General features: G+C 34.4%; 1 protein-coding gene across 1 annotated transcript in view; it reads right to left on the bottom strand.

Moving 5' to 3' along the window:
• The window catches only part of LOC106462614 (dolichyl-diphosphooligosaccharide--protein glycosyltransferase subunit STT3B-like), a 48,929-nt gene extending 40,805 nt beyond the window's left edge, over positions 1-8,124 (bottom strand). Inside the window, exons 1-2 of the mRNA XM_013922557.2 lie at positions 7,775-8,124; positions 580-688 (exon numbers count right to left, since the gene is read on the bottom strand). Of these exons, the coding sequence (XP_013778011.2) occupies positions 580-688; positions 7,775-8,037 (372 nt within the window). The 5' untranslated portion in view covers positions 8,038-8,124. The remainder of the gene's footprint in view (positions 1-579; positions 689-7,774) is intronic.
• Between the last annotated feature and the right edge of the window lie 5,434 nt (positions 8,125-13,558).

Genomic DNA, 13,558 nt, shown 5'->3' with positions numbered 1-13,558 from the left:
TAGAATTATGCTTTTTTTTTATTACTACTAGTTATTAATAATACTTATAAATGCAGATACTCCATTCGAAACTATATCACCTGAAATAAATTGGATGACACCATTGTTTTGGTTTTTGAGTTATTATGTAACAAAAAAGAATTAGAAGAAATTCAAATTTTTTGCTATGATATTTAAAGACATTCCCAAAAATTGTGACACAGTCATTACATCGATATTGTTATAAAAGGATACACTGTATAGTATTGTAATGTTCTGTTGACCTATTGAGGAGATATTTAAAAGAACATTTCAATGAACAATCCAAGCCATTCCTAGATAGGCAGTGCTAACATCTGCCTGATATTTAGGTCCCCTAGTCCTTCCACCATATTAGAAAAAAACTGTTTCCAGGTTTGGATTCGTAAACATAAAAATGTACTGGTGAAATATTATTCGGGGCATTTCTGGATGTGACAGTAGCTGATATACTCATGTCAATGCTACAGAATTTGAACTGTACAACATAATTTTGTTGTCTAACAAAGTACATCACCATGATTTCAGTGTCTTCTAAATTTTTAAAAACAAACTACTTACTGTTCCTCCTACTATCCTCCCCAGAGGGTACCACGCACGGTCATCAAACCAATTAAGAAAGTTGTAAAAACCATTTTTTACCATATAATGGGTAGATCGGTAGTTAAACCTGTCCAGAGAAAGTTCATTTTAATTATGTTAAAAAAATTTTAAGCAAGGTACACTAAATGAAAATTTGGTTAATGTACTTTCTACAACTATACTTAAATTGTATGTGCAGCCATGGGCTTGATAATAGTTAGAAGGGCTGAAGTCGTTTTTTTCATATGAGTAAAATTATTTGGCATATTGCTTACTTATCAAATTCACAATTCTAAGAATAGAAAAAATCTTCTACAGTTATTTGAAGTTATCCAAAATCAGTCCTATTCATAAGAATTTGTGTGTGTGTACTAATAACAATAATTACAAGACTATTTATCTATATACTGAATCCTCAATAGACACGTTAACATACAAACAATTTCTGGACATCACCATTTTCAATATTAGAAAATTATAAGAAATGTGTTCTCATTCATCAGTACTTTTGTATAAGCTTAAAGTTATTAGAAATGGCAATATTCAGTACAAATTGTACATTTTTAGAATTTCCATTACTCATATGAATATGCAATAGTAATTCTCAGATAAGGCTGTTTTTAAATGAATATTATTTTCCTTTATCACTAATTTTTAAGAACATATATGCATAGAATTACAGTACTGTGTTTTCTATCATTTTGAGAATAGCATTCCATATTAAAAAGGACTGGAAGGCTTCTTTGAAAAATTACAACTGAATTTAGATACTTCAAAAAATGTGTCTTCATAAAAAAATTATCATCAAAAGACACTCGCACCTCTGTACATTTAAATATGGAAACCTGAAAAAGCTTCACTTTTTTTAAATCTTATTATGTCTCTGAGAGCAAAAACTTGGTGCCTTGCTAATAAAAGTTGTAACATGAAATAGTAGCTGGGCTCTTTTCCACAGTCTTGAGCTGAAAAAGTGCACATTTCATGGAATAAAAAAACAAATACAGATACAGCATAATATAATCTGAAAATACAAAGACATGATTAAAATTGCTGTAAGAGAAAAAAAAATTATTCGGTCATTGTTTTTAATCAAACAACCTTCGTCAGAAGAGTCTAATGAAGACCTTTTAACCATTGGTGTTTACAATAATTGGATGCAAGTCCATCAGTTTCAATCCTCACTATCTAAAGGATGTAAATTACACAACTTAAGATAATTATCCACCAACTTCATCTTTCAATTTGTATCTATTTTGTACTCTTTTAAAGATGCCAACAAAATATAAAAGATTATTTGTAACTTCCACTATTTATAAAAGATAAAACAATAAACACACACACTAAATGTATGTATTATGGTGCTTTAGCATGGATTGTAAACAAAAATATTTCTTTTGGATAGAGACATTTTTGCTATAAATACATACAATTACAATTGATGATAATGGTTGATATATTTACAATTTATTATTACTTGAAGGCTAAAAATGATCAATAATAATCATTTATTTTCTGAACCTAGAGAAGTCCTAAAACTGAAATTTCATACTCTTTCGGTGTGGAGACTTAAATGTAATGCTTAAACAGAGAAATGTTACTAAGTTTTAATAACACTTTAAAAAAAACTTTATTACTGTGACATTTTAACACCTACCACACAAGCCAACTCTGCACCTTAATGAGGATTAAAAAAAAAAAAGTCATTCTAGAAAGGTTTGGATTGTTTTGATTAGACAAAAAAAAGACATTTGGCACTATTTCTGAGATCTAGGTCACTAAACCAAACCCATGACTGCACCTGAGACCATGAGAGCTAACACATAGTTAATTTGTAAGTGTAAAGTAAAATGATGCAGCAATGAAACATGCTTGAAATGTTCTAGATGTGGTTGTGAATAAGATGGTTTAAATGTAGTGATCAAGATAAACCATGGGTCCAGGTCAGATGAGGAAAGAACTTATTCAAAGATATCCCAATCAATTTGACATACCAGCTGAATCGAGGATTTCTCAATTGATTACTACATTGACAGAAAAATATACAAAAATGGAAACAATAGTATCATTATCTTCAAAAAGGGAATTGGAATCACAAATGAGAAATCATTAATTTCAATATTTTGTGAAACTAACGGCACAGTAAAGCCCAAAGAAGCAGTGCTGAAGTTGAAGCAGATGCACAATGCATTAAAAGATGATTACCTAGCGATTCTCATTTCTGCAATGAAGAAAAAATATAAGAAGGATGGTATAATGCCCAGGATAGTATCACCATAGTATAATTCATATAGATTTCATCAAGACATATTTTTATTAATATTTACTTCATGTTAGAAGTTGTGCCAAGCTTCATTCATAGAGAGCTATTGAAATAACCCTAAATAATCAGTTTCCAGAATGACCTCCTCCTCCATCCTGTTGATCATCCTAGGTTCAGTATTAAAAGATGCTGGACTGGCTCATGTGCCAGGTGTTAAAGATTTTTCTCATACTAATAGGCAAACTAAATGTTAATGTTATAATTCATGTATTCTAATTCTATTTGCCCCTAAATTCTAAATTCTGTCTGGAAAAATGCTAAGACTTAATTGTGGAAATGAAAGTATACGTAGAAAGGAAAGGATAGCAGCAAGTATAAAACCAGGTGCAACATAAAACTCTTGTCAAAAAATCTCTATAGGAGTGGGGGGGGGGGGATAAGTTAGTAAACTGGATAGAAGAAAGCAGAAGAAAGGGTTGTTACAAATGAAGTTCAATCAAACTGGATTAATGTTACAATTGGGGTACCCCAGGATTCAGTCTGAGAGCCTTTGCTCTTTTTGACTTAAACAAATGACATAGATGAAGAAATGGTCAATAAGTTACTTAAATTTGCTATATTAAGGTCTTGGGTGTTGCTAGCTTGAAGAGGATGCTACTGATTTACATAAGGACTTAGATCATTTAGTGAGTTGGACAATAAATGGCAAATGGGTTTTAATTATAATGAATGCAAGATAATGCATGTGGGTTATCATAATTTAGATTATAAGTATAATTTGGATCAGAATAACCTTAACAATGTCATGAAAGAAAGGAATCTTGGTATAATAATTGATCAGTCACTAATGCCATCCAAACAGTGAGCTGTTGCTAGTGGTAGGGCAACTAGGAAATTAGGTTGTTTCTACAGAAATAGTGAATACAAGTCTAAAGAGGTTATAATTTCATTGTATAGGTCACTGGTTTGTTTCCCTTGTTTGAATTTCACGCAAAACTACACGAGGGCTATCTCTGCACTAGCAATCCCTAATTTAGCAGTTAAAGATTAGAGGAAAAGCAGCTAGTCATCACCACCCACCACCAACTCTTGGGCTAACTCTTTTACCAGCAAATAGTGGGATTGACCATCACAATATAATGCCCCCCAAAGCTGAAAGGGTGAGCACAGGGAATCGAACCAGTGACCCTCAGATTGCGAGTAAAGCGCCCTAACCACCTGGCCATAGGTCACTGGTTACGCCACATTTAGAGTATTGTGTTCAGTCTTGGGCTCCTTACCTTAGGAAGTACATTGAATTGTTGGAAATGGTTCAAAGGAGGGTTACTATAATGGTGCCTGGAATGGAGGGGTTATCATACAAGGAGAGATTGAAATCTCACAAATTGTTTTCTCTTGAAAAAAGAAGTGTTAGAGGGGATCTGATTAAGTATTGAAGATTGTAAAAGGAATTGATAGTGTTGATGCATCATCTTTTTTCATACTAGACAGTAAGAATAGTAGGACTAGAGGACACAGATATATATTTTGGCAGGGTAGGAGTCATCTTCAGCTAAGACAGTTTTATTTTCTAACAGGGTGTTTGGCCTTTGGAATGGGCTGCCTTCAGATGTTGTGGAGACAGTAAATTTAAGAGAATGCTTGATAAGTATATGAATGATAAGGGCTGACTTTAAGATTTTTTAAAAATCTATTTTTAATAGTTTAGTTTAGAGGATTGGACAGCCGAGATGGACCAATGGGTCCCATGTTGTCCCAAAACGTTATGTTATGTCACTAGGTAAGGATGAACAGCTTGGCTAGTTGGATTTTTAAAATCACTCCAATGGGAAAGAATAGATGGTTTACATTTAAATAGGATATGGGCTGGCTTGTTTGCAAAGGCTACTAACTCAACTGTAAGGGTAACTTTAATATAAAACTAGACAGTGGTGAGGACCAGAATGTGGAAGAACAAAATATGGTGTAAAGAGTGGTATAGTGTAAGAACAAAGTACAAAGGTAGTTTTAATGGTAGGCTAAACTGTTATTATTGTAATGCTACAAGTATAAGAAATAGAATGGGCATCTTTAGTCAGAACAGATTATTTTAGTGTAATGTTAACAAATGTAACCTGTTTAAATGTATTCAATTTTAATGACAGGAAACTTTGAAATAGAAAGTTATAGGTTGTTTAATAAGCACAGTGTACTAAAAAGAGGGGGGGGAATAGCTTTATAAGTAAAATGTGAGTTACAGCCTTCAACTTGAAGGTGTCCAAGCTAATAGCAATGAAGTTCAATCTGTTTGGATTTTTGTTTGTGTTTACAAAGGGAGAAGACATAGATCAAATTTATTAAAGACCACCAGATGAAACTGATGAAATTAATTAGAAATTCTATAGTGAAACGTTAGTCACATAATGAGGGAGACAGGTTATTAGAAATTGTTCATGATGTTTTTCTTCACCAATTGATTAGGGAACCTACTAAAAACAATGCTATTTTAGGTTTTTATTAACTTCAAATACTGAAATGGTTGGTAGAGTGGAGATTGGAGAACATCTGGGTGCAAGTACCAGACTTATTAGAACATCTTAATTCTGTACACAAAAGAATCCACTTCACGATGGAAATAGAACAAAACAGCCTACCATTTCTTGACATACTCATCAGCAGACAAGACAGAAAAATCACCACAACCGTATACAGAAAACCCACCCACACAAACAGATACCTACACTTCAAGTCCTATCATCCAACCTTGATAAAACATGGTATAATCCAATGCCTAAACAAGAGAGCAGAAAACATTTGCGATGAGACATCCATTGAAACAGAATGCCAAAAGATCGTAGAGAGTTTTAAACAGAATGGTTACACATCCTCCTTCATCAAAAACTCCCTGAAGAAGACTACAACAGAAAGAAAAGATCAGAAAAACACTATCACTACTACCATTTACTTCCCCTACCTGCAGCATTTCAGTGAAAACCTCAAATGCATATCCAAGAAACTCAACATAGAAGTCTGGTGGAAATCCTACAAGACATTAAGGTCCATTCTGGTAAAATCAAATAGCAACCTACCAGTGAGAAACACAAAATGTCATTTAAGAAATTGCATGTTCCTATAACAAATCATACATTGGAGAAATGGGAAGAAGACTCGCAACAAGAATAAAAGACAGTACAAGACTCATGAAAACACAAAATTCAGCCATTGCAGAACACACCATGTCAACTGGACACAAAATAAAGTGGGAAAAAATTAAAATCATCGACACAGACAAGTTTTGGAAGACAAGAAAAATTAAAGAATCATTTTATATTAACACAATTAAACTTTCACTAAACAGAAATTCCAGATTAGAGGTGACTAGCCTGTGGCTACCATTTTTTGAATCTAAAGGAAATCTCTTCTCCACTCAGAAACAAGAATAAACCAACCAATCATAACACACTCTCCACAATCCACCAGAATAATATAAAGACCAACAACACCTTACACACACACACACACACACACACTGAGCTATGGTGGGAAAAATATTTTCAAAAATTAATCAACCCCAGCACCAGACTTCACTTTGCCTTCCCTACTTACTTCTTCTCATTAATCGGGCACTGGTAACGAATCAGTCGTTACCAGTGAAAATGGGTTTTCTCGGAGTACTCCCGTTTCCCTCACACTAAATTCTCGGCATAGGATTTTTAGATCTTCGCTGCCCTGATGGATCATCTGTTCGATATCGACCATTTAGTTTAGTTTAATTTAATTTAGTTTACTTTACTCTTCACTTTTTATTGTCTACAGTTACTCTCTCTTTACCTTTTTAAAACTACATACCTCTTCTGCATTAATTTCCTATTTTCTCAAGTTAAGCCCATATTCCTAGACCACGAGCTGGGTGAAGGAAGATTGTTTAATCTTCGAGCATCCCAGATTAGTAATTATTTCTTTGGAAATAATTATTTCTAAATCTAAATAACTGCCAGGAAAAACGAAACGACACATACACTGACCTAAAGACAAAAGGTGAAAGACTTTCAAAAAGTAGTCCTCTACACTCGTGTCTCTACAGCAGGCAGTTGCATCCATTCTACAAAATTTCATCTCTGAAATTGTTTTCTCTTCTAAAAAGAGTTAGAGGGGATCTTACTGAGGTGTCCGGGATTGTTAAGTAAATCGGCAGTATTGATGAGTAACTTTTTTATGTACATAATGGTGTGAATGGTAAAACTCAGGGAACAAATATACATTTTGTCAAAGTAGGAGTCATCTCCAGCTAAGACAGTTTTATTTTTCTAACAGTAACAGGGTGGTTGGCCTTCAGAATAGATTGCCCTTATATGTGATAAATAAAGTTAATTAAAAGGAGTTTAAAGGAAGGCTCAATAAATACTTAAATAAGGGCTGGCTTTGAGCATTTTATTTTACAATTTAGTACAGTGGGTGGATTGGTCTAAATCATATGGACCAACAGGTCCTTTATTGTCCTTAAATTACATGTCCACAAATGTAAACATACACTTGACTTTACAAATACAATTTCTAAAAAAACAAATTGTTCTGTGTAATAATTATCCTATTACCCTACTGACTCTAAGGAACATTAAAAAATATAACAAAACGAAAGATATATCATAATCAAGTAAAATGGTGGTACTGGAAGTAGTTATACTTAAATTTAAAATTATAATGTCACATTCGTAACGTATACATCGTACGATTAATAATATGTTATTCATATTTTACACAGTACAGTGATAGACTTCAACTCTAACTTGGGAGATTTACAAATTTTATACTTTCAAATTAAGTTACACAGGAACTTATGTCTCTTAGTGGATACAACTTGTACAAAGTTACAACTTAAATCAAAAGGTTAACTTAAGAAGTTAAAAATAAAATTTAAAATTATTAAATACATACCAGGGGTCAAACTCGTGTATAATACTTTCAAATCGGATAACAGCAAAAAGTCTTGAGCTAAACCCTGCAAGACAAGCTAAACTAAGCACAGTAAACCGTAATAAACTCTGCAATCCAATAGCTTGTTGTACAAAATGTTTCTTCTCAAATGACTTATTGTTAATTTCCGTTTCACCGGTCGTAGCCATGTTCTCTGTGCTTCGACTGTTCGACACATTACTAAACCAATCATTCATCGCCAACAATCTTACCTGTGCTGCCATCTGATATTAATTTATCTATTTATGTTTTCCTGACTTCCTAGTTTGCACGAGATGGTTTAGGAGGTTACAAAGTGTTTGTTTTTATCTTAAGCACAAAGCTACACAATTGGCTATCTGTGCTCTACCCACCACGAGTAATAAAACCCGGTTTTTAGCGTTGGAAGTCCGCGGACATGCCGCTGTGCCACTGGGGGCCAACATTACCTAGATAAGACACCTATACAACTATTTGCGAATATACTTCTTATGATGCACTATGTTTGCCAATTCTAAAGTAATGCCTGATATCACACAAAAGAAATCAAAATTCACGTATAACGTCTATACTGTTTAGAAATAATTTTGAGATGAAACATTCAGTAATATCTACAAAGTTTGGAAGTTGTTTGAATGTACAAATTCAACAAGCTTCTGAAACAGACATACTCCAAAACAACAAGTAGTAACATATAGTGCTTTTTTATGTTCATTCTGAATGAACAAATAATTTTATTTTTCGTCTAAATAGTGAGTATAGTTGTCTCTGAATATTTCAGTTGCCTCGTTTGCACAATATTACTTCGCCACCACAAGTGAAAACAGAAGGTCGACCACATTTCTCATTCTGGGGGTGTAGATTTTAAACAACTCCGTGTCTTTCTCTCATTAGAAATCACACGCTCACGAATATTACAGTATGGTGCCAAACTGTATTTATTTTTACTTCAAAGTTACTTGCATTTAAAAATAACAACAACACAGAACCCACTATGCTTCTCTCTCAGTGCAGTTTAAGCTAATCATTGCAGTCTTAAATTAACCTGATACATCTTGGTATTCCAAACTAAATTCTACATATCCCTTAACAATTATATTATTGTATTGTAATTAAGTATTAGAAAATGATCCATACATGTGTGCAAACACACGCACACACGTATCTATTTCAATGTAACCTTTTAATTAATGTTTATTTGCAGTGCATAGCGTCACCATTCAACAGCTACCTTGGTTTCCATGGCAACTGGCTTAAGCATCATAATGCACGCCAAAGCACACACGACACCACTACCGGAAAGAGTTGCACTACTCCAACTTAGATAATATCACAAAAAGTAAAATCAGTCATGAGTGTCAATGAGCACAAACGACCCTTCTGGCTAAATCATTCATACATACTATATTTTGTGTCATCAGCTACGAATCATGCACATAATATGTGCAGAGGGGTCGACTTTTGCTGTCATAATATTGCATTTCGTTCAAAAAATCACGTTTTCCCCATTAGTAGTGTTACGACAGCGGAGGTCACGTGGACCTAATAACACGTCATATTCTCGAAGGTTCGTGAATCCTCGAGTGTTTACTAGATATGCGGTATTCTTGTATATAAGACGGCCAAGAAGTGATGGCAACAATGTAATTGAATTGCAGACAGAGATAGAGACGGACAACTGAGTCGGGCGCGTGAGTCGTTCGTTGTGGATTATAGCGTTTGTTTAATTTATAGCGTGACTGTGGAAATTAAGTGTATAGCAAAGTTGTATTCAGAAAGAATAAACCACTTTTATTTAAGAAAGGACTTGTATCGCTAAAGTTTCTTCTGAAATAATTTTACGGAAAATTAACTAACGACCAGAGACGTAACAGTAGTGTCATTAGAAAAGCATGATAACTAATACAAAAATCTAACCAAAATAATATTCATTTTACCAGGTTAATACAATCTATGTTAGTTTATCATGCTATGTTAGAGTACAACTTCCTTACTGAACTTCAGAAAGGTAATTCAGACCTGCCAGGTCATCAAGTACAATCTCACAATATATTGTTCAGATCAACTTGTATGCAAGTTTACTCAGAAAGTTCCTATAGGCAAACTCATGCAACATTTCCCACAAAAGTTAACCTGAGTACTCGGAAAGCATGGATTGTAAAGTCCTTTCGGCAAATTGATTTGTCAAATTTCCTAATTATCACTGAAATTAGAGTCAAACTGTCAGTTTTTTTCTAGAATATTATCCACTAATATCATCTTCGTAGCTGTGTATTTATGGAACATGTTTTCTGTAATCTGTGGTGTTCATTCAAAAACAAACACGTCATTGCACACATAGTTCATCATCAATGCTGCTGCAATAGCTTCGGCCCTTACATAGTGTCGCCCCCTAGTGGCACAGCGGTATGTCTGCGGACTTACAACGCTAGAAACCGGGTTTCGATAGCCGTGGTGGGCAGAGCACAGATAGCCCTTGTATAGCTTTGTGCATAATTAAAAATAAACAAACAAATAATACATAGTGTCTAGGATCGGGATATTCATCAAATTGACATGATGTATAGGCTGGAAAAATAATCCATCAGCATTTTTGTGCTCTTGCCCTGGGCGCAGTTGTACAATAAAGTTGAAGTTCTACTCTTGCAGCATTGTTATTTAACGTGTGATCAAGCCTTCTGGATTTTTTAAGTTAATTAACCATTTCAGTTATGTGTGGTTAACTCAAATGGGGTACTCCCATTGAATCAATGGTTATAATGTTTTACAAATACTGCGATAGTTCCTTCTTTCTATACATTATCTCCACTCGGTAGAAGGTAGTGTATCAGTCTTGTCAATGCAGCTAATGGTGTGACTTCTCTTGGAGAAAATGACAATTGATAATAGAATATGACACGAAACCTACTAAGCTATAGACTTCTTGTTTAATATTAGGCTGTGACAAGTTCTTGAGGTTTAATCTTTAAATCAGTTGAAATTCTGTCGCTACTTACTATGTGATTGAGAAACTCCACTTCTATGCACATGAACACACACTTTTCTGGTTTCAATTTCAAGCCTACATATTGGGAGTACTGAATACCATTCTCGGGTTCTCTGAAATAGCCTGAAACATGTAGTCAAAAAACGTGCAACCATCTGCATGAATGAGGAGACCCTCCCATTGCAGTTATCTCTAAGTGTAAGCTGTTTCAGTCTCTTGAAAATGACAGATACTTACACAGACTGAATGTTCTGATGCAAAATTCATAGTCCTTTCCGAGTTCATGATCCAATTCAATTTGCCAGAAATTAGATCTAATATATTGAACCAGCAAATACTTTTCAATGAATATATATATATTAGTTCTAAAAATCCTCACTTTTAAACAATAAGCATTCTCTGAAGATTATACTATTCCATCTTTCAAAATCCACTGGCTATAACTCTGGTGCTCCAAATAGACTTGTACAGTTGTTGTTTTATCAAACATACATGATCTGTGTCTTTGTAACGATGTGTGATTGTTGTTTGTCCCAATGGATCATTTGGTCTCATAGATACATTGGTAAAATCCTTGAGTAAGTTACTGAGTTTATGTTTCTGTATCAAGTTCATACTATTAATACAGTTCTCATCTATACATTCCAGGTGCTCTGAAAACTGGATATTTGCTCTCAAAAGCAGTACAATGGTTATGATACATACTAATCTTGTTTACATCACTCTTGTCTCCGTTACTACTGATGACCATTTTAGTTAGGAACTGAACAGCCAAATTTCTCTATTTACAGACTAGCAATGGTGAAAAAGCTACACTTGAAGAGATCGCTGATCGAACTAGTGCAGCCTCTTTTAGTTCGAGATAGAAAACGGCATGTTTTATGCATAGTTCTATCACTTCTGTAAATGGTAACAATGCATTAGACTGTGTCTATAGTATGCCATGGAATACTACTAACACATTCAGCAGTATTACTAACTCCTTGATGTACACTTGTGCAGTCCGTTGAACTCAGGCCCAGTCTGGTTACCACTGGATGGTTTTGCCATAAAACTACATTTCATCTATTGCACAAGCAAAACTGGCTGACAATTTCCTTAGTAGTTCCCTTCCCTAAGATACTAATGTCTGAACCAAAATCAGATACAACACCAGCAATCATTGGATAGAAAGTAAGATGAAAAACAAATCAGATAATAATAATAAATAAGAATACATTAAATTAAAAACAACAAGAACAAAATGCAATAAAGCAACAGAACGAAAATAATAATGATAATAAAATTCATGAAGTGCAGAATAAATGTGAAACCATTTACAAGGTACAGCACAACTCAAGTAACCATGTCAAACTTGTAATGCATGGAAATCGTACTGAAGTGCCAAAACAAAATCAAATCAGAAAATAAAATACAAAACTTGTAAAGCACCAGCCAGTCATAAATAAAAAAACTCCAGTGGCACAGTAGTATGTCTGCGGACTTACCATGTTAGAAACTTGGTTACGATACCTGTGGTGGCCAGAACACAGATAGCCCATTGTGTAGCTTTGCGCTTAACTACAAACAAACAAACAAACACAAATATAAACATTAACAAAATACCGAACAAATAAAAATACATTGCAACTCGAAAACAGAACAGAAAACAAACATAAATTAAGCTTTTTCCGCTAGCCATCCCTAATTTAGCAGTGAAAGACTGCTTTTTCCAAGCCCGTTCCCTTGGCTGTGGTTTCGCTAGATAATAGATAGGTACAGTGGGAATCTCGTTAATCAATTCATGCGCGTCATGGACTACTCTTTTATTAATGAATAGTTGGATTGACCGTCACATTATAACACCACCACAGCTGAAAAGGCGAGTATGTTTAGTGGAACGGGAATTACAACCCGCAGACTGCGAGTCGAACGCCCTAACCATCAGGCCATGCCAGGCCCTGGGATACATTATAAGGCCTCAGAATTACCACTGAGCCACTGGGGGACAAGAATTTGAGCATTATAAATTAAGAAAAAACACAAAAATCATAAAATAGTTAAACAAAATATGCAACTCAGACACATAAATAAAAATTCCAAAATGGCAAACTAATCAAACAAAAAGTAGAACAAAACTTCAGGTATTATCAAAAATCACAAATAATGTCTTGATATAAAAGATTCTTTAAACAGGATAACTTTTAAATCAACACAAACTGGGAATTAAAAAGTTGTAAGAAATTCAAAGAAATGTAAAATTTAATTTGCCCAAAAACAAAATTTAAGATTAGTTACAGGAACTAAAAGAAAACAAAACAAAAAGAACAAAAATTCGGTTATGTAAAAAAAAACATTAAACTGGACAAAATACACAGTGTGATGCAATATTTTACATTGTATCCCTAGAGGAGTGACAAGAGGTTGCTGAGGCATTCCACAGTTGCCAGGCAGGCCCCCTTGAAAACTGATTTTGGAGCAGTTGTAGGTTGTGTGGCCATCATCGTGTATTGATCCTGACCTATTTCTCTCTTTTACCTCGCTAGGCCTTTGACACCTAGGTGTACGGGTCTTTCACCTTAAGAATATCCTTCAGGTGTCAGAAGAGGTGCCAATGCTTTGAAGTTTATACTTTGTACCACTTTATATACAGGAATATCATTGTTTCCTGCTTCCCGGCCACTTCTTGGGGTTGCAAACCATCGTCAAAGGATCTAGGGTTTAGAGAAGAGAGTTTTGTTTTTTCACGCTGCCTTTCTCACCTAGCACAGTTGTGGCTTTATTTAGTTGAGGTGTATCCT

Source organism: Limulus polyphemus, unplaced genomic scaffold, assembly GCF_000517525.1.
Source record: "Limulus polyphemus unplaced genomic scaffold, Limulus_polyphemus-2.1.2 Scaffold1208, whole genome shotgun sequence".
Lineage (NCBI taxonomy): Eukaryota > Metazoa > Arthropoda > Merostomata > Xiphosura > Limulidae > Limulus > Limulus polyphemus.
Note: the sequence above shows the minus strand (reverse complement) of the source record. Positions and strands in the feature narration are given on the sequence as shown.